Genomic DNA, 23151 nt, shown 5'->3' with positions numbered 1-23151 from the left:
AACCACCCCCAAAACACCCTTATGGGGTGAGAGACACAGAGAGACCCAAACCACCCCCAAAACACCCCAAAACCACCCTTGAAACACCCCAAAACCCACTCCAAACCACCCCCTGTGGGGTGAGAGACACAGAGAGACCCAAACCAGCCCCAAAACACCCCAAAATATCAACAAAACACCCCAAAACCACCCTCGAAACGCCCCAAAGCCCACCCCGTGGGGTGAGAGATGCAGAGAGACCGAAACCACCACCAAAACACCCCAAAACACCCCTTAAAACACCCCAAAACCCACTCCAATACCCCCCTGTGGGGTGAGAGACACAGAGAGACCCAAACCACCCCCAAAACGCCCCAAAATATCCCCAAAACACCCCAAAACCACCCTTGAAACACCCCAAAACCACCCTCGAAACACCCTTATGGGGTGAGAGACACAGAGAGACCCAAACCACCCCCAAAACACCCCCAAAACCACCCTTGAAACACCCCAAAACACCTCAAAACCCACTCCAAAACCCTCCTGTGGGGTGAGAGACGCAGAGAGACCCAAACCAGCCCCAAACACCCCAAAACCACCCTTGAAACCCCCCAAAACCCACTCCAAAACCCTCCTGTGGGGTGAGAGACGCAGAGAGACCCAAACCACCCCCAAAACACCCCAAAATATCAACAAAACACCCCAAAATCACCCTCGAAACACCCCAAAACACCCCAAAACCCACTCCAAACCACCCCCGTGGGGTGAGAGACGCAGAGAGACCCAAACCAGCCCCAAAACACCCCAAAATATCCCCAAAACACCCCAAAATATCCCCCAAACACCCCAAAATCACCCTCGAAACACCCCAAAATACCCCAAAACCCACTCCAAAACCCTCCTGTGTGGTGAGAGACACAGAGAGACCCAAATCACCCCCAAAACACCCCGAAACCACCCTTGAAACACCCCAAAACCCACCCGGTGGGGTGAGAGATGCCGAGAGACCCAAACCACCCCCAAAACACCCCAAAACCACCCTTGAAACACCCCAAAACCACCCTCGAAACACCCCAAAACCCAATCCAATACCCCCCTGTGGGGTGAGAGACACAGAGAGACCCAAAACACCCCCAAAACACCCCAAAATATCAACAAAACACCCCAAAATCACCCTCGAAACGCCCCAAAGCCCACCCGGTGGGGTGAGAGACGCAGAGAGACCCAAACCACCCCCAAACACCCCAAACCCACCCTTGAAACACCCCAAAACAACCCCCATGGGGTGAGACACGCAGAGAGACCCAAACCAGCCCCAAAACACCCCAAAATCACCCTTGAAGCACCCCAAAACCCACTCCGTGGGGTGAGAGATGCAGAGAGACCCAAACCACCCCCAAACACCCCTAAATCACCCTTGAAACACCCCAAAACCACCCTTGAAACACCACCAAACCCACTCCAAAACGCCTCCGTGGGGGGAGAGACGCAGAAAGACCCAAACCACCCCCAAAACACCCCAAAACCACCCTCAAAACACCCCAAAACCCACTCCAATACCCCCCCGTGGGGTGAGAGACACAGAGACCCAAACCAGCCCCAAACACCCTAAAACATCCCCCAAACACCCCAAAACCACCCTCAAAACACCCCAAAACACCCCAAAACCCACTCCAAACCACCCCCGTGGGGTGAGAGACGCAGAGAGACCCAAACCAGCCCCAAACACCCCAAAACCACCCTTGAAACACCCCAAAACACCCCAAAACCCACTCCAAAACCCTCCTGTGGGGTGAGAGACACAGAGAGACCCAAACCACCCCCAAAACACCCCAAAAACACCCTTGAAACCCCCCAAAACCACCCTTGAAACACCCCAAAACACCTCAAAACCCACTCCAAAACACCTCCGAGGGGTGACAGACGCAGAGAGACCCAAACCAGCCTCAAAACACCCCAAAACCACCCTCGAAACACCCCAAAACCACTCCAAAACCCTCCTGTGGGGTGAGAGACACAGAGAGACCCAAATCACCCCCAAAACACCCCAAAACCACCCTCGAAACACCCCAAAACGCACTCCAAACCACCCCCGTGGGGTGAGAGACGCAGAGAGACCCAAACCAGCCCCAAAACACCCCAAAACCACCCTTGAAACACCCCAAAACCCACTCCAAACCACCCCTGTGGGGTGAGAGACGCAGAGAGACCCAAACCACCCCCAAAACACCCCAAAATATCAACAAAACACCCCAAAATCACCCTCGAAACACCCCAAAACACCCCAAAACCCACTCCAAAACACCTCCGTGGGGTGAGAGACGCAGAGAGACCCAAACCAGCCCCAAACCACCACAAAACGTCCCCAAAACACCCCAAAACCACCCTTAAAACACCCCAAAACCACCCTTGAAACGCCCCAAAACACCTCAAAACCCACTCCAAAACACCTCCGTGGGGTGAGAGACGCAGAGAGACCCAAACCAGGCCCAAACACCCCAAAACCACCCTCGAAACACCCCAAAACCCACTCCAATACCCCCCTGTGGGGTGAGAGATGCAGAGAGACCCAAACCACCACCAAAACACCCCAAAATATCCCCCAAACACCCCAAAATCACCCTCGAAACACCCCAAAACCCACCCCGTGGGGTGAGAGACTCAGAGAGACCCAAACCAGCCCCAAAACACCCCAAAACCACCCTTGAAACCCCCCAAAACACCTCAAAACCCACTCCAAAACCCTCCTGTGTGGTGAGAGACACAGAGAGACCCAAATCACCCCCAAAACACCCCGAAACCACCCTTGAAACACCCCAAAACGCACTCCAAACCACCCCTGTGGGGTGAGAGACACAGAGACCCAAACCAGGCCCAAAACACCCCAAAATATCCCCAAAACACCCCAAAACCACCCTTGAAACACCCCAAAACACCCCAAAACCACCCTTGAAACCCCCCAAAACCACCCTTGAAACACCCCAAAACACCCCAAAACCACCCTTGAAACCCCCCAAAACCACCCTTGAAACACCCCAAAACACCTCAAAACCCACTCCAAAACACCTCCGAGGGGTGACAGACACAGAGAGACCCAAACCAGCCCCAAAACACCCCAAAACCACCCTCGAAACACCCCAAAACCACTCCAAAACGCCTCCGTGGGGTGAGAGGCACAGAGAGACCCAAACCAGCCCCAAAACACCCCAAAACCACCCTTGAAACACCCCAAAACCCACTCCAATACCCCCCTGTGGGGTGAGAGACGCAGAGAGACCCAAACCACCCTTGAAACACCCCAAAACACCCCAAAACCACCCTTGAAACCCCCCAAAACCACCCTTGAAACACCCCAAAACACCCCAAAACCACCCTTGAAACCCCCCAAAACCACCCTTAAAACACCCCAAAACCACCCTCAAAACACCCCAAAACACCTCAAAAACCCACTCCAAAACCCTCCTGTGGGGTGAGAGACGCAGAGAGACCCAAACTACCACCAAAACACCCCAAAACCACCCCCAAACCCCCCAAACCCACCCTCGAAGCCCCCCAACCCCCCCCAAAGCCCCCCAAAGGGCCCCCGGGTGCCCGCCGGGGGTCGCTGGGGGTCTCACCCTTGAGGTCGAGGCTGTGGGCGCTCTGGCCGTGCTGGGTGACGGAGCGGCCGTCCACGCGCAGCCCGTGGAGGTTCCCGCCCTCGCGCGCCACCGCCACCTCGTGCCAACGGCCGTCGTGCAGCGGCGCCTCCGAGTTCCCCTTCATGAGCGACGGACCCTCACCCAGATCGAAGACGTAGTGGATGTACCTGCGAGAGAGGGCACAGAGGCGTCACCGAGGGTCCCTCGGCTCCTCAGGAACCCCAGGAGAACCCCAGAGTCCCATCGGGAACCCGAGGAGACCCCCAGAGTCCCATCGGCTCCTCAGGAACCCAAGGAGACCCCCAGAGTCCCATCAGGAACCCCAGGAGACCCCCAGAGTCCCATCGGCTCCTCTGGAACCCCAGGAGACCCCCAGAGTCCCATCGGCTCCTCAGGAACCCGAGGAGACCCCCAGAGTCCCATCAGGAACCCCAGGAGACCCCCAGAGTCCCATCGGCTCCTCTGGAACCCAAGGAGACCCCCAGAGTCCCATCAGGAACCCGAGGAGACCCCCAGAGTCCCATCGGCTCCTCAGGAACCCCAGGAGACCCCCAGAGTCCCATCGGCTCCTCAGGAACCCAAGGAGACCCCCAGAGTCCCATCGGCTCCTCAGGGACCCAAGGAGACCCCCAGAGTCCCATCAGGAACCCGAGGAGACCCCCAGAGTCCCACCGGCTCCTCAGGAACCTAAGGAGACCCCCAGAGTCCCATCAGCTCCTCAGGAACCCGAGGAGACCCCCAGAGTCCCATCGGCTCCTCAGGAACCTCTACAGGTGTCTCAGGAGGTCCTCAAGATCCCATGAGCTTCAGGAGGTCCTCAGGATCCCCAGAACTCTACAGGTGTCTCAGGGGGTCCCCAAGATCCCATGAGGTTCAGGAGGTCCCCAAGTTCCCCAGAACTCTACAGGTGTCTCAGGGGGTCCCCAAGATCCCATGAGCTTCAGGAGGTCCCTACGTTCCCCATTACTCTACTGCTGTCCCAGGAGGTCCCCAAGATCCCTGAGGTCCCCAGAACTCTACTGATGTCCCACGAGGTCCCCAAGATCCCATGAGCTTCAAGAGGTCCCTGAGGTCCCCAGAACTCTACTGATGTGCCAGGAGGTCCCCAAGTTCCCCAGAACTCTACAGGTGTCCCAGGAGGTCCCCAAGGTCCCATGAGCTTCAGGAGGTCCTCAAGATCCCCAGAACTCTACTGATGTCCCAGGAGGTCCCTGAGGTCCCCAGAACTCTCCTGGTGTCCCACGAGGTCCCCAAGATCCCATGAGCTTCAGGAGGTCCCCATCTTCCCCAGAACTCTACTGATGTCCCAGGAGGTCCCCAAGGTCCCATGAGCTTCAGGAGGTCCCTGAGATCCCCAGAACTCTGCTGGTGTCTCAGGAGGTCCCCAAGATCCCATGAGGTTCAGGAGGTCCCCAAGATCCCCAGAACTCTGCTGATGTCCCAGGAGGTCCCCAGGATCCCATGAGCTTCAGGAGGTCCTCAAGATCCCCAGATCTCTACTGGTGTCTCAGGAGGTCCCCAAGATCCCATGAGCTTCAGGAGGTCCCCGAGTTCCCCGTTACTCTACTGCTGTCCCAGGAGGTCCCCAAGATCCCCAGAACTCTACAGGTGTCCCAGGAGGTCCCCAAGATCCCTGAGGTCCCCAGAACTCTACTGATGTCCCAGGAGGTCCCCAAGATCCCATGAGCTTCAGGAGGTCCTCAAGTTCCCCAGATCTCTACTGGTGTCTCAGGAGGTCCCCACGTTCCCCATTACTCTACAGGTGTCTCAGGAGGTCCCCAAGATCCCATGAGGTTCAGGAGGTCCCCAAGATCCCCAGAACTCTACTGATGTCCCAGGAGGTCCCCATGTTCCCCATTACTCTGCTGGTGTCCCAGGAGGTCCCCAAGATCCCATGAGCTTCAGGAGGTCCTCAAGTTCCCCAGAACTCTACTGATGTCCCACGAGGTCCCCAAGATCCCATGACCTTCAGGAGGTCCCCAAGATCCCCAGATCTCTGCTGGTGTCCCAGGAGGTCCCCAAGATCCCATGAGGTTCAGGAGGTCCTCAAGTTCCCCAGAACTCTACTGATGTCCCAGGAGGTCCCTGAGGTCCCCAGGACTCTGCTGGTGTCCCAGGAGGTCCCCGAGGTCCCCAGATCTCTACTGCTGTCCCAGAGGGTCCCTGAGGTCCCCAGATCTCTGCTGGTGTCCCAGGAGGTCCCCAAGATCCCATGAGCTTCAGGAGGTCCCCAAGTTCCCCAGAACTCTACTGATGTCCCAGGAGGTCCCTGAGGTCCCCATTACTCTGCTGCTGTCCCAGGAGGTCCCCGAGGTCCCCATTACTCTGCTGCTGTCCCAGGAGGTCCCCGAGGTCCCCATTACTCTCCTGCTGTCCCAGGAGGTCCCTGAGGTCCCCAGAACTCTACTGCTGTCCCAGGAGGTCCCCGAGGTCCCCATTACTCTGCTGGTGTCCCAGGAGGTCCCCAGGACGCCCTCGTCGACGCCTCTCACCCCTTAACGAGCTCGACGACGAGGAAGTCGTTGCCGTTGCCGCCGTTGAAGAGGATGAGGCCGTCGGGGGCGGTGGTTTTGAACTGGAAGAAGAGGTGCATGGAGGCGTAGGCCTGGAGGGTGGCCAAGGCCACGAAGGCCCCGCGCCCGCGGAAGGCCACGGGGTCGGCCACGATGGGGCGGCGGCCGAAGCGGGCGTTGAGCTCGCAGGAGCTGATGTCGCCGTTCTTGCAGAGGTCCAGGTAGGGCAGTCCGTTGAAGAGGAGCCCACTCAGGTGGCCCAGGAAGTTGGAGGGCACCACGGCCAAGAAGCGCCGCTCCGTCACGATGCCCGTCTCGATGTTGTGGAACTCCAGGCGAGTGTGGGTGCCCGACATCTGCCCTGGGGGGAGCGGGACAGGGCTGGCACCACGCACCCCTCACCCCGTCACCGGTGACCCCTCACCCCAGTCCCTGGTGACCCCTCACCCCTGTCCCCACTGACCCTTCACCCCTGTCCCCACTGACCCCTCACCCCGTCACCGGTGACCCCTCACCTGACCCTGGTGGCCCTTCACCCCTGTCCCTGGTGACCCCTCACCTGTCCCTGGTGACCCCTCACCCCATCCCTGGTGACCCCTCACCCCTGTCCCTGGTGACCCTTCACCTGACCCTGGTGACCCTTCACCCCGTCCCTGGTGACCCCTCACCTGTCCCTGGTGACCCCTCACCCCAGTCCTCAGTGACCCTTCACCCCACAGATCTGCAGCCTGGTCCATGGTGACCTGCACCCATGTTCCAACGTCTCCCTGTCCCCATGTTTCGTGTCCCCGTGTCCCCATGTCCCCATCTCCCATCTCCCCAACTCCCCATCCCATCTCCCCATGTCCCCGTGTCCCCATGTCCCATCTCCCCATCATCTCCATGTTCCCATGTTCCATGTCTATGTGTCCCCGTGTCCCGATGTCCCCGTGTCCCATGTCCCCATCCCTGTGTCTCTGAGTTCCCGTGTTCCGTGTCCCCATGTCTCATGTTCCCCTGTCCCCATCTCCCCATGTCCCCATGTGTCCACACTCCCATGTCCCCATGTCCCCATGTCCCTGTGTCCCTGTGTCCCTGTGTCCATGTCTCCATGTCCCAGTATCCCCATATCCTTGTGTCCCCACGTCCCCATATCCCCATATCCCCATCTCCCCATGTCCCCATGTCCCCATATCCCCATATCCCCATATCCCCATGTCCCCATGTCCCCATATCCCCATGTCTCCATGTCTCCATGTCCCCGTATCCCCATGTCCCCATGTCCCCGTGTCCCCATGTCCCCATGTCCGTGTCCCCATGTCCCCGTGTCCCCGTGTCCCCATGTCTCCATGTCCCCATATCCCCATATCCCCATATCCCCATGTCCCCATGTCCCCATGTCCCCATGTCTCCATGTCCCCGTATCCCCATGTCCCCATGTCCCCGTGTCCCCATGTCCCCATGTCCGTGTCCCCATGTCCCTGTGTCCCCATGTCTCCATGTCCCCATATCCCCATCTCCCCATCTCCCCATGTCTCCATGTCCCCATGTCCCCGTATCCCCATGTCCCCATATCCCCATGTCTCCATGTCCCTGTATCCCCATATCTTCGTGTCCCCATGTCCCCGTATCCCCCTATGTCCCTCTGTCCCATATCCCCATATCCCCATGTCCCCATGTCCCCATATCCCCCTATGTCCCTGTGTCCCATATCCCCATGTCCCCATGTCCCCATATCCCCATGTCCCCATATTCCCATATCCCCCATATCCCCATATCCCCATGTCCCCATGTCCGAATGTCCCCATGTCCCCATGTCCCCATATCCCCCATATCCCCATATCCCCATGTCCCCATGTCCCCATGTCCCCATATCCCCATGTCCCCATATCCCCCTATGTCCCTGTGTCCCATATCCCCATATCCCCATGTCCCCATATCCCCATATCCCCATGTCCCCGTGTCCCCATATCCCCATATCCCCCATGTCCCCATATCCCCATATCCCCATGTCCCCATGTCCCCATATCCCCATATCCCCATATCCCCATATCCCCATGTCCCCATGTCCCCATATCCCCATATCCCCATATCCCCCATGTCCCCATATCCCCATATCCCCATGTCCCCATGTCCCCATGTCCCCATATCCCCATATCCCCATATCCCCATGTCCCCATGTCCCCATATCCCCATATCCCCATATCCCCCATATCCCCATGTCCCCATGTCCCCATATCCCCATATCCCCATATCCCCCATATCCCCATATCCCCCATGTCCCCATATCCCCATATCCCCATGTCCCCATGTCCCCGTGTCCCCATATTCCCATATCCCCATATCCCCATATCCCCATGTCCCCATGTCCCCATATCCCCATATCCCCATATCCCCATATTCCCATATCCCCATATCCCCATGTCCCCATGTCCCCATATTCCCATGTCCCCATATCCCCCATATCCCCATATCCCCCCATATCCCCCATATCCCCATATCCCCATATCCCCCCATATCCCCATATCCCCCATATCCCCCATATCCCCATATCCCCCCATATCCCCCATATCCCCATATCCCCATATCCCCCCATATCCCCATATCCCCCCATATCCCCCATATCCCCATGTCCCCATGTCCCCATGTCCCCATATCCCCCATATCCCCATATCCCCATATCCCCCCATATCCCCATGTCCCCATATCCCCATGTCCCCATGTCCCCATGTCCCCATATCCCCATATCCCCCCATATCCCCCATATCCCCATATCCCCATATCCCCCCATATCCCCATATCCCCCATATCCCCCATATCCCCATATCCCCCCATATCCCCCATATCCCCATATCCCCATATCCCCATATCCCCATATCCCCCCATATCCCCATATCCCCCCATATCCCCATATCCCCATATCCCCATATCCCCATATCCCCCATATCCCCATATCCCCCCATATCCCCATATCCCCCCATATCCCCATATCCCCATATCCCCATATCCCCCATATCCCCCATATCCCCATATCCCCATATCCCCATATCCCCCATATCCCCATATCCCCATATCCCCATATCCCCATATCCCCATATCCCCATATCCCCATATCCCCCATATCCCCATGTCCCCATATCCCCCCATATCCCCCCATATCCCCCATATCCCCATATCCCCATATCCCCCCATATCCCCATATCCCCCCATATCCCCCCATATCCCCCCATATCCCCATGTCCCCCCGTGTCCCCCCATATCCCCATGTCCCCATGTCCCCGTGTCCCCCCATGTCCCCGTGTCCCCCCCCCGCGGGCACCTTCCACGGTGACGTTGTCGACGGAGAGTTGGAGGCTCCGTCCCCGACGCACCACCCGCACCGAGTGCCACTCGTTGTCATCGAGGCGCTGCCCGGCCAACAGCGTCTGCGGGCCCTTGCCTGGGGACACGGGGACACGGGGACACCTCACCAACATGGCCGACACGGGGACACGGGGGACATGGGGACAGTGCCACCTCAGCACCGTGGCCAACACGGGGACACCGGGGACACGGGGGCACACGGGGACAGGGACACCTCACCAACATGGCCGACATGGGGGGACACGGGGGACAATGTGCCACCTCACCACCATGGCGGACACAGGGGGACATAGGGACAATGTGCCACCTCACCACCATGGCGGACACGGGGGGACATGGGGACAGTGCCACCTCACCACCATGGCGGACACGGGGGGACATGGGGACAGTGCCACCTCACCACCATGGCGGACACAGGGGGACATGGGGACAGTGCCACCTCACCACCATGGCAGACACAGGGGGACATGGGGACAGTGCCACCTCACCACCATGGCGGACACGGGGGGACATGGGGACAATGTGCCATCTCACCACCATGGCGGACACAGGGGGACATGGGGACAGTGCCACCTCACCACCATGGCGGACACAGGGGGACATGGGGGACAATGTGCCACCTCACCACCATGGCGGACACAGGGGGACATGGGGGACAATGTGCCACCTCACCACCATGGCGGACACAGGGGGACATGGGGGACAATGTGCCACCTCACCACCATGGCGGACACGGGGGGACATGGGGACAATGTGCCACCTCACCACCATGGCGGACACGGGGGGACATGGGGGACAATGTGCCACCTCACCACCATGGCGGACACAGGGGGACATGGGGGACAATGTGCCACCTCACCACCATGGCGGACACAGGGGGACATGGGGGACAATGTGCCACCTCACCACCATGGCGGACACAGGGGGACATGGGGGACAATGTGCCACCTCACCACCATGGCGGACACGGGGGGACATGGGGGACAATGTGCCACCTCACCACCATGGCGGACACAGGGGGACATGGGGGACAATGTGCCACCTCACCACCATGGCGGACACGGGGGGACATGGGGGACAATGTGCCACCTCACCACCATGGCGGACACGGGGGGACATGGGGGACAATGTGCCACCTCACCACCATGGCGGACACGGGGGGACATGGGGACAATGTGCCACCTCACCACCATGGCGGACATGGGGACACCGGGGACATGGGGGGACACGGGGACAGGGACACCTCACCACCACAGCCGACACGGGACACGGGGGACAATGTGCCACCTCAGCACCATGGCGGACATGGGGACACCGGGGGGACACAGAGACAGTGCCACCTCACCAACATGGCAGACACGGGGACACAGGGGGACACAGAGACAGTGCCACCTCATCACCATGGCGGATACAGGGACACTGGGGACACGGGGGGACACGGGGACACGGGGACAGTGCCACACTTCACCACTGCAGCGGACACGGGGGGGACATGGGGGGACATGGGGGACAATGTGCCACCACCATGGGGGACAGGGGGACACTGGGGGACATGGAGGACATGGGGGACAATGTGCCACCTCAACACCATAGCGGATACGGGGACACCGTGGGACACGGGGGACACGGGGACAGTGCCGCACCTCACCACCATGGTGGACACGGGGACACCGGGGACATGGGGGGACACGGGGACAGTGCCACACCTCACCACCATGGTGGACACGGGGGGACATGGGGACAGTGCCACCTCACCACCATGGCGGACACAGGGACACGGGGGACACAGGGGGACATGGGGGGGATATGGGGGACATGAGGGGACATGGGGGGACATAAGGGGATATGGGGGGACATGGGGGGACATGGGGGGACATGGGGGGATATGGGGGGACATGGGGGGACATGGGGGGACATGAGGGGATATGGGGGGACATGGGGGGACATAAGGGGATATGGGGGGACATGGGGGGACATGGGGGGACATGGGGGGATATGGGGGACATGGGGGGATATGGGGGGATATGGGGGACATGGGGACATGGGGGGACATGGGGGGATATGGGGGGACATGGGGGGATATGGGGGGACATAAGGGGATATGGGGGGACATGGGGGGACATGGGGGGACATGAGGGGATATGGGGGGATATGGGGGGACATAAGGGGATATGGGGGGACATGGGGGGACATGGGGGGATATGGGGGACATGGGGGGATATGGGGGGATATGGGGGACATGGGGACATGGGGGGACATGGGGGGATATGGGGGGACATGGGGGGACATGAGGGGACATGGGGGGACATGGGGGGATATGGGGGACATGGGGGGATATGGGGGGATATGGGGGGACATGAGGGGACATGGGGGGATATGGGGGGATATGGGGGGACATGAGGGGACATGGGGGGATATGGGGGGATATGGGGGGATATGGGGGGATATGGGGGGATATGGGGGGACATGGGGGGACATGGGGGATATGGGGGATATGGGGGGATATGGGGGGACATGGGGCGATATGGGGGGACATGGGGGGATATGGGGGGACATGAGGGGACATGGGGGGACACACACAGGGGACACAGAGGGAGCCGTGATGGCCCAGAGGGCCCACGTGCCACCAAACACACGCGTGTGCAAACCCCTGTGCACACGCAGAGCACACGTGTGCAGCTCCGAGTGCCGTCTGCACACGCACACACACACACACAGACACACACGCGTGTGCACACACACAGACACACACACAGACACACACACAGACACACACGTGTGTGCGCACACACACACAGACACACACGCGTGTGCACACACATCACACTCACACAGACACACACGGACACGTGTGCACCACACGCACAGACACACACGTTTGCCCCTCCCCGTGCACACGCGTGTGCCCCAACCTCCCCCCTCTCCCCCGGCACACACGCGAACCCCCCACACCTCCACGTGTGCACACGCGTGTGCACCAGCCCTCGTGTGTCTGTGTGCACACGCGTGTGCACGAACGCCCACAGAACACGTGTGCTCCCACATACACACACGCGTGTGCGCCCCGTGAGGCCCCAGTGCACACCAGGCCTTGCACACTCGCCTGTGGCCGTGACCCTGCACCTGCGGGGGGGACTGGGAGGGACTGGGGGACAGTGGGAGGCACTGGGGGGAACTGGGAGGGCAGTGGGGGGGCACTGGGGGGCACTGGAGCTGCACTGGGAGGCAGTGGGGGGTACTGGGAGGGCAGTGGGAGGCACTGGGGGGACACTGGGGGGCACTGGGGATCCCTGGGAAGCACTGGGGGGCACTGGGGGGCACTGGGAGGCACTGGGAGGCACTGGGGGTCACTGGGAGGGCACTGGGGGTCACTGGGAGGCACTGGGGGCACTGGGAGGGCACTGGGAGTCACTGGGAGGCACTGGGGGGCACTGGGGGTCACTGGGGGTCCCTGGGAGGCACTGGGAGGGCACTGGGGGGCACTGGGGGGCACTGGGGGGGCACTGGTGGAGCACTGGGAGGCACTGGGGGGCACTGTGGGGCACTGGGGGACACTGGGGGACACTGGGGGTTCCTGGGGGTCACTGGGAGGCGCTGGGGGGCACTGGGAGGGCACTGGGGGTCCCCGGGGGGTCCCCGGGGGTCACTTACTGGGGTGACAGCCCACGCGAACGCAGTCTGAGGAGAGAAGAGAGCGGCGTCAGAGCCTTCGGCCGCGCAACACCACCACCGCCCCGGGGACGGCCGGGAACAGGCGCCCCCCCGGCGGGAACGGGAATGGGGACGGAGCGGGAACGGAACGGGAACGGGAATGGGAACGGGAACGGGAACGGAGCGGGAACGGAGCGGGAACGGGAATGGGAATGGAATGGGAATGGGAACGGGAATGGGAATGGGAATGGAATGGAACGGGAATGGGAACGGGAATGGGAACGGGAATGGGAATGGAACGGGAATGGGAATGGAATGGAATGGAATGGGAACGGAATGGAATGGGAATGGGAATGGAATGGGAACAGGAATGGAACGGGAATGGAACGGGAATGGAACGGGAACGGGAATGGGAACGGGAATGGGAATGGGAACGGGAATGGGAATGGGAACGGAGTGAGAACGGAGCGGGAATGGGAACAGAATGGGAACGGGAATGGAATGGAATGGAACAGGAACGGGAACGGGAATGGGAATGGAGCGGGAATGGGAACGGAATGGGAATGGGAATGGGAACGGGAACAGGAATGGGAATGAAACAGGAATGGAGCGGGAATGGGAATGGAATGGGAACGGGAATGGAGCGGGAATGGGAACGGGAATGGAACGGGAACGGAACGGGAATGGGAATGGAACAGGATGGGAATGGGAACAGAATGGGAACAGAATGGGGTGGGAACCGAGTGGGAACGGGAACAGGAACAGGAATGGAACAGGAATGGGAACGGGAATGGGAATGGGAATGGGAATGGGATGGGAATGGAGCAGGATGGGAACGGAACGGGAACAGAACAGGAACAGGAATGGGATGAGACTGGGAACAGGATGGGACTGGGAATGGGAACGGGACTGGGAGTGGGATGGGACTGGGAAGAGACTGGGATGGAACTGGGATGAGACTGGAATGGGAACAGGATGGGACTGGGAATAGGAATGGGACTGGGATGGGACTGGGAGAGGGACTGGGAAAGGGGATTGGGATTGGGGATGGGGATGGGACTGGGATTGGGAAAGGAACTGGGATTGGATTGGGATTAGGAAAAGGACTGGGATCAGACTGGAATGAAACTGGGATTGGGAAGAGGACTGGGATTGGACTGGGGTGGGACTGGAATGAAACTGGGATTGGGAAGAGGACTGGGATTGGGATGGGGTGTGGACTGGGAAGAGTTTCAGGATGGGGATTGGAATGGCACTGGGATTGGGAAAGGGGACTGGGATGGGACTGGGATTGGGGTTCAGGTTGGGGATCAGGGGGGTCAGGTCAGGGTCAGTTTGGGGTCATGTTGGGGTCATGTTGGGGTCATGTTGGGGTCAGGGGGTCATTTTGGGGTCAGGTTGGGTCAGGTTTGGGTCAGGTTGGGGTCAGGTTGGGGTCAGGTGGGGGTCAGATTGGGGTCAGGGGGTCAGGCTGGGGTCAGATTAGGGTCAGATTAGGGTCAGGTTGGGGTCATGTTGGTGTCAGGTGGGAGTCAGGTTGGGGTCAGGGGGTCAGGTGGGGTCAGGTTGGGGTCAGGGGTCATGTTGGGCTCAGGTTGGGGTCAGGGGGTCATGTTGGTGTCAGGTGGGGGTCAGGTTGGGGTCAGGGGGTCAGGTGGAGTCATGTTGGGGTCAGGGGATCATGTTGGGGTCAGGTGGGGGTCAGGTTGGGGTCAGGGGGTCAGGTGGGGTCATGTTGGGGTCAGGGGGTCATGTTGGTGTCAGGTGGGGGTCAGGTTGGGGTCAGGGGGTCAGGTTGGGGTCAGGTGGGGGTCAGGTGAGGGTCAGGTGGGGGTCATGTTGGGGTCAGGGGGTCATGTTGGTGTCAGGTGGGGGTCAGGTTGGGGTCAGGGGGTCAGGTTGGGGGTCAGGTGGGGGTCAGGTGAGGGTCAGGTGGGGGTCAGGTTGGGGTCAGGGGGTCAGGTGGGGTCAGGTTGGGGTCAGGGGGTCAGGTTGGGGGTCAGGTTGGGGTCAGGTGAGGGTCAGGTGGGGGTCAGGTTGGGGTCAGGGGGTCATGTTGGGGTCAGGTTGGGGTCATGTTGGGGTCAGGTGGGGTCAGGTTGGGGTCAGGTAGGGGTCAGGTTGGGGTCAGGGGGGGCGCAGGCACCTGTCTCCCGGCCGGGGGGCCCAGTCGGGGGGTCCGGGGGCAGTTTTGGGGCGCCCCAGACTGGGCCCCTCCTCGTCAACCGCTGCGGGGCGGGGGGGGGGGCGGCGCCGGGACCCCAAACTGGGGGGGGCCCAATCCCATGGGGGGAACCCCAAATCCATGGGGGGAACCCCATGTCCATGGGGGGGTCCCCAATCCCACGGGGGGAACCTCAAATCCGAGGGGGGTCCCCAATCCCATGGGGGGAACCCCAAATCCAAGGGGGGCCCCAATCCCATGGGGGGAACCCCAATCCCTTGGGGGGAACCCTAAATCCAAGGAGGAGTCCCCAACTCCAAGGGGGGAACCCCAAACCCCATGGGGGGAACCCCAAATCCAAGGGGGGGTCCCCAAATCCAAGGGGGGGGCTCAATCCCATGGGGGGAACCCCAAATCCAAGGGGGGGCCCCAATCCCATGGGGGGAACCCCGACTCCAAGAGGAGGTCCCCAATCCCATGGGGGGATCCCCAAATCCAAGGAGGGGTCCCCAATCCCATGGGGGGAACCCCAGACCAGTAGGGGGGTCCCCAACTTCTTAAGGGTGTCCAACCCCACAGGGGGGGACCCCAAAACCATGGGGGGATCCCCGACCCTGGGGAGGACCCCTGAAGCCATGGGGGGGTCCCCAATCCCTCGGGGGGGTCCCGGCGCCGAACCCCAAAGGGCAGCGGGGGGGTAGCGAAGGATCCAGACCGCGGGGGGGGACGGGGGGACGCAGGCGCCCCGAGTTGGCTCCGGTGACACCCCCACTTCCAGGGTCTCTGGCACCATTTTGGGGTCCCTGGGTGCAATTTTGGGGGTCCCTGATGCCATTTTGGGGGTCCCTGGGACCACCTGGGGTCCCTGATGCCATTTTTTGGGGTCCCTGGGACCATCTGGGGGTGTCTCTGACACCATTTTGGGGTCCCTGATGCCATTTTTGGGGTCCCTGGGACCATTTGGGGGACCCTGGCACCATATTGGGGTCCCTGGTGCCATTTTTGGGGTCCCTGGGATCACCTGGGGGTTCTCTGACACCATTTTGAGGCCCCTGGTGCCATTTTTGGGGTCCCTGAGACCATTTTGGGGTCCCTGGTGCCATTTTTGGGGTCCCTGGGACCATTTGGGGGACCCTGGCACCATATTGGGGTCCCTGGTGCCATTTTTGGGGTCCCTGGGATCACCTGGGGGTTCTCTGACACCATTTTGAGGCCCCTGGTGCCATTTTTGGGGTCCCTGAGACCATTTTGGGGTCCCTGGTGCCATTTTTGGGGTCCCTGGGACCATCTGGGGGTGTCTCTGACACCATTTTGGGGTCCCTGGTGCCATTTTTGGGGTCCCTGGGACCATTTGGGGGTCCCTGACACCATTTTGAGGCCCCTGGTGCCATTTTTGGGGTCCCTGGTGCCATTTTGGGGTCCTGAGCACCATTTTGGGGTCCCTGGTGCCATTTTGGGGTCCCAGGCATCAACCAGGTGACCATTTTGGGGACCATTTTGGGGTCCCGGGCGCCAACTGGAGGGGACATCGCTTTGGGCACCATTTTGAGGTCTTGGGCACCATTTTGGGGTCACATCGCTATGGGAACCATTTTGGGGTCACAAATGCCAACTGAGGAACCATTTTGTGGTCTTGGGCACCATTTTGGGGTCCCAAAGACCATTTTGAAGGCCTCGGGATCAACCAGATGACCATTTTGGGGTCCATTTTGGGGTCATGAGTGCCAACTGGAGGGGACGTAACTATGGGAACCATTTTGGGGTCACAAGCGCCAATTTAGGGACCATTTTGGGGTCTTGGGCACCATTTTGGGGTCCCAGAGATCATTTTGAAGGCCTCGGGATCAACCAGATGACCATTTTGGGGACCATTTTGGGGTCCCGAGTACCAACTGGAGGGGACATCACTTTGGGGACCATTTTGGGGTCAACTTAGGAACCATTTTGTGGTCTTGGGCACCATTTTGAGGTCCCAGAGATCATTTTGAAGTCCTGAGGATGATCCAGATGACCATTTTGGGGACCATTTTGGGGTCCCAGGCGCCAACTGGAGGGGACATCACTTTGGGGACCATTTTGGGGTCAAAGGCATCAACTCAGGGACCATTTTGTGGTCTTGGGCACCATTTTGAGGTCCCAAAGACCATTTTGAAGCCCTCAGGATGATCCAGATGACCATTTTGGGGACCATTTTAGGGTCCCGGCCGCCAACTGGAGGGGACATCACTTTGGGGACCATCTTGGGGTCACAAATGCCAACTGAGGAACCATTTTGTGGTCTTGGGCACCATTTTGGGGTCCCAGAGATCATTTTGAAGTCCTGGAGATCAACCAGATGAGCATTTTGGGGACCATTTTGAGCATTGTTTTGGGGTCACGAGAACCAACTGGAGGGGACGTCACTTTGGGGACCATTTTGAGGTCTTGGGCACCATTTTGAGGTCCCAGAGATCATTTAGAAGTCCTGAGGATGAACCAGATGACCATTTTGGGGACCATTTTGGGGTCCCAGGCGCCAACTGGAGGGGACATCAACTCAGGGACCATTTTGGGGTCAACTCAGGGACCATTTTGGGGTCTCAGGCACCATTTTGAGGTCCCAGAGATCATTTTGAAGTCCTGAGGATGAACCAGATGACCATTTTGAGGACCATTTTGGGGTCTTGGGCACTGTTTTGAGGTCCCAGAGATCATTTTGAAGCCCTGAAGATGATCCAGATGACCATTTTGGGGACCATTTTGAGGTCTTGGCACCATTTTGGGGTCACATTGTTGTGGGGACCATTTTGGGGTCACAAGCGCCAACTCAGGGACCATTTTGGGGTCAAAGGCATCAACTCAGGGACCATTTTGGGGTCTTGCGCACCATTTTGGGGTCCCAGAGATCATTTAGAAGTCCTGAAGATGAACCAGATGACCGTTTTGAGGACCATTTTGGGGTCCCAAGTGCCAACTGGAGGGGACATCACTTTGGGGACCATTTTGGTGTCACAAATGACAACTTAGGAACCATTTTATGGTCTTGGGCACTGTTTTGAGGTCCCAGAGATCATTTAGAAGTCCTGAAGATGATCCAGATGACCATTTTGGGGACCATTTTGGGGACCATTTTGGGGTCCCGAGTGCCAACTGGAGGGGACGTCACTTTGGGGACCATTTTGGGGTCTTGGGCACCATTTTGGGGTCCCAGAGATCATTTTGAAGCCCTCAGGATCAACCAGATGACCATTTTGGGGACCATTTTGGGGTCTTGGGCACTGTTTTGAGGTCCCAGAGATCATTTTGAAGTCCTGAAGATGATCCAGATGACCATTTTGGGGACCATTTTGAGGTCTTGGCACCATTTTGGGGTCACATTGTTGTGGGAACCATTTTGGGGTCACAAGCGCCAATTCAGAGACCATTTTGGGGTCAAAGGCATCAACTCAGGGACCATTTTGGGGTCTTGGGCACTGTTTTGAGGTCCCAGAGATCATTTTGAAGGCCTCAGGATCAACCAGATGACCATTTTGGGGACCATTTTGGGGTCCCAAGTGCCAACTGGAGGGGACATCACTTTGGGGACCATCTCGGGGTCACAAATGCCAACTTAGGAACCATTTTGTGGTCTTGGGCACTGTTTTGGGGTCCCAGAGATCATTTTGAAGTCCTGAGGATCAACCAGATGACCATTTTGGGGACCATTTTGGGGTCCTGAGTGCCAACTGGAGGGGACATCACTTTGGGGACCATTTTGGGGTCAAAGGCATCAACTCAGGGACCATTTTGGGGTCTTGGGCACTGTTTTGAGGTCCCAGAGATCATTTTGAAGCCCTCGGGATCAACCAGATGACCATTTTGAGGACCATTTTGGGGTCCCGGGCTCCAACTGGAGGGGACATCACTTTGGGAACCATTTTGGGGTCACAAATGCCAACTGAGGAACCATTTTGAGGTCTTGGGCACCATTTTGGGGTCACAAAGACCATTCTGAAGCCCTCGGGATCAACCAGATGACCATTTTGGGGACCATTTTGGGGTCCTGAGTGCCAACTGGAGGGGACATCACTTTGGGGACCATCTCAGGGTCACAAATGCCAACTTAGGAACCATTTTGTGGTCTTGGGCACCATTTTGGGGTCCCAGAGATCATTTAGAAGTCCTGAAGATGATCCAGATGACCATTTTGGGGACCATTTTGAGGTCTTGGCACCATTTTGGGGTCACATTGTTGTGGGAACCATTTTGGGGTCACAAGCGCCAATTCAGGGACCATTTTGGGGTCTTGGGCACTGTTTTGGGGTCCCAGAGATCATTTAGAAGTCCTGAGGATGATCCAGATGACCATTTTGGGGACCATTTTGGGGTCCTGAGTGCCAACTGGAGGGGATATCAACTCAGGGACCATTTTGGGGTCACAAGCGCCAATTTAGGGACCATTTTGTGGTCTTGGGCACCATTTTGGGGTCCCAGAGATCATTTTGAAGCCCTCAGGATCAACCAGATGACCATTATGGAGACCAATCTGGGGTCCCGGGCACCAACTGGAGGGGACATCACTTTGGGGACCATTTTGGGGTCAACTCGGGGACCACTTTGGGGTCTTGGGCACCATTTTGGGGTCCCAGAGATCATTTTGAAGCCCTCGGGATCAACCAGATGACCATTTTGGGGTCCATTTTGGGGTCCTGAGTGCCAACTGGAGGGGACATCAAATTGGGGACCATCTCGGGGTCACAAATGCCAACTGAGGAACCATTTTTTGTCTTGGGCACTGTTTTGAGGTCCCAGAGATCATTTAGAAGTCCTGAAGATGATCCAGATGACCATTTTGGGGACCATTTTGGGGTCCCGAGTGCCAACTGAAGGGGACGTCACTTTGGGGACCATTTTGGGGTCCCAGAGATCATTTTGAAGCCCTCAGGATCAACCAGATGACCATTTTGGGGACCATTTTGGGGTCACGAGTGCCAACTGGAGGGGACATCACTTTGGGGACCATTTTGGGGTCACAAATGCCAACTGAGGAACCATTTTGTGGTCTTGGGCACCATTTTGGGGTCCCAGAGATCATTTTGAAGTCCTGGAGATCAACCAGATGACCATTTTGGGGACCATTTTGAGCATCGTTTTGGGGTCACGAGAACCAACTGGAGGGGACGTCACTTTGGGGACCATTTTGGCGTCTTGGGCACCATTTTGGGGTCCCAGAGATCATTTTGAAGGCCTCAGGATCAACCAGATGACCATTTTGGGGACCATTTTGGGGTCACGAGAACCAACTGGAGGATACGTCACTTCAGGGACCATTTCGGGGTCACAAGCACCAATTCAGGGACCATTTTGGGGTCACAAATGCCAACTCAGGGACCATTTTGTGGTCTTGGGCACCATTTTGGGGTCACAAATGCCAACTCAGGGACCATTTTGAGGTCTTGGGCACCATTTTGGGGTCACAAAGACCATTTTGAAGCCCTCGGGATCAACCAGATGACCATTTTGGGGACCATTTTGGGGTCATGAGTACCAACTGGAGGGGACGTCACTTTGGGGACCATCTCAGGGTCACAAATGCCAACTTAGGAACCATTTTGGGGTCTTGGGCACCATTTTGAGGTCCCAGAGATCATTTAGAAGTCCTGAGGATGAACCAGATGACCATTTTGGGGACCATTTTGGGGTCCCAGGCGCCAACTGGAGGGGACATCAACTCAGGGACCATTTGGGGGTCACAAGCGCCAATTTAGGGACCATTTTGGGGTCTCAGGCACCATTTTGAGGTCCCAGAGATCATTTAGAAGTCCTGAAGATGAACCAGATGACCATTTTGGGGACCATTTTGGGGTCCCGGGCGCCAACTGGAGGGAACATCACTTTGGGGACCATTTTGGGGTCCCGGGCACCATTTTGGGGTCCCGGCCATCGAGTCAATGACCACTTTATCCCCATTTTGGGGTCACCAGAACCAACTCGGGCACCGTTTGGGGACACGACACACGTCGGGGCTGGTTTTGGGGGACGGGATCAGCGTTTTGGGGGGGACGCCGTGGTTTCGGGGTGCCGGGGACGGTGTTGGGGCTCACCCAGGTTGACGGTGAGTTTCATGCGTCCGGCGTCGAGCTCGAGGCGCAGCGTGTCGGCCGATTGGCGCGAGGTGGTGGCCAGGACGAGGCCGTAGGCGCGGGGGGACATGAACCGCAGCGCCACGTCCTCCGCCTCCGTCTGCGCCGCCGGCACCAGGATCTTGAGGTACGCGCTGCCGTCGTAGCTCAGCACCGCCGCCTCTGCGGGGACCCCACCGTCACCACCGCGAAACGGGGGACCCCCCGGCGTGGGGACCCCGGCCCTGACCGCAGCACTGAGCTCGGAACTGGGGAACCCCCAGTATTGGGGACCCCGGAAATGGGGAACCCCTTCATGGGGACCCCGGCCCTGACCGCAGCACTGAGCTGGGAATTGGGGAACCCCCAGTATTGGGGACCCCGGAACTGGGGAACCCCATCATGGGGACCCCGGCCCTGACCGCAGCCCTGAGCTCGGAACCGGGGAACCCCCAGTATTGGGGACCCCAGAACTGGGGAACGCCTTCATGGGGACTCCGGCCCTGACCACAGCCCTCAGCTTGGAACTGGGGAACCCCCAGTATTGGGGACCCCGGAAATGGGGAACCCCTTCATGGGGACTCCGGCCCTGACCACAGCCCTCAGCTTGGAACTGGGGAACCCCCAGTATTGGGGACCCCGGAACTGGGGAACCCCATCATGGGGACCCCGGCCCTGACCACAGCCCTGAGCTCAGAACTGGGGAACCCCAGTATTGGGGACCCCAGAAATGGGGACCCCCCGCATGGGGACTCCGGCCCTGACCGCAGCCCTGAGCTCGGAACTGGGGAACCCCAGTATTGGGGACCCCGGAACTGGGGAACCCCATCATGGGGACCCCAGCACTGACCGCAGCCCTGAGCTCGGAACTGGGGAACCCCAGTATTGGGGACCCCGGAACTGGGGAACCCCTTCATGGGGACCCCGGCCCTGACCACAGCCCTGAGCTCAGAACTGGGGAACCCCCAGTATTGGGGACCCCAGAACTGGGGAACCCCCGCATGGAGACCCCGACCTTGATCACAGCCCTGAGCTCGGAACTGGGGAACCCCCAGTATTGGGGACCCCAGAACTGGGGAACCCCATCATGGAGATCCTGACCCTGACCACAGCCCTCAGCTTTGAACTGGGGAACCCCCAGTATTGGGGACCCCAGAACTGGGGAACCCCAGAATGGGGGACCCCAGCCCTGATCACAGCCCTCAGCTCAGAACTGGGGAACCCCAGTATTGGGGACCCCAGAATTGGGGACCCCCGGCGTGGAGATCCCAGCACTGACCGCAGCTCTGACCCCAGAACTGGGGAACCCCCAGTATTGGGGACCCCAGAATGGGGGACCCCAGCCCTGACCCCAGTATTGGGGACCCCTGGCATGGGGACCCCAGCTTTGACCCCAGAACTGAGCCCCCCAGTATCGGGGACACCCCAACTGGGGACCCCAACTCTGCCCCTGCAACTGGGGAACCCCCAGTATGGGGGACCCCGGAACTGGGGCCCCCAGCTCTGACTCCGGCATTGGGGCTCCGGGGGGGGGTCATGGGTTCAGGGGGGGATATTGGGGTGCAGGGGGGGTTCCCAGGGGCCCTGGAGTGGATTTTGGGGTACAGAAGGGATTCCCAGGATTTGGGGTTCACTCACCAGTCTGGTAATGTGACCCCAGGAAGGGACCTTGGGGTGCAGAGGGGGGTTCCCTGGGGTAAATGCTGGGGTGCAGGGGGGACATTGGGGTGCAGGGGAGGGCACATTGGGGTGCAGGGGGGCACATTGGGGTGCAGGGGAGG

General features: G+C 59.2%; 1 protein-coding gene across 1 annotated transcript in view; it reads right to left on the bottom strand.

The window, feature by feature from the left end:
• The window catches only part of LOC128849872 (neurexin-2-like), a 100719-nt gene that overhangs the window by 43182 nt on the left and 34386 nt on the right, over positions 1-23151 (bottom strand). Inside the window, 5 exon segments of the mRNA XM_054052539.1 lie at positions 3597-3787; positions 6113-6494; positions 9432-9551; positions 13127-13153; positions 21353-21553. Of these exon segments, the coding sequence (XP_053908514.1) occupies positions 3597-3787; positions 6113-6494; positions 9432-9551; positions 13127-13153; positions 21353-21553 (921 nt within the window).

The sequence above is a fragment of the Cuculus canorus genome, chromosome 34, assembly GCF_017976375.1.
Source record: "Cuculus canorus isolate bCucCan1 chromosome 34, bCucCan1.pri, whole genome shotgun sequence".
Lineage (NCBI taxonomy): Eukaryota > Metazoa > Chordata > Aves > Cuculiformes > Cuculidae > Cuculus > Cuculus canorus.
Note: the sequence above shows the minus strand (reverse complement) of the source record. Positions and strands in the feature narration are given on the sequence as shown.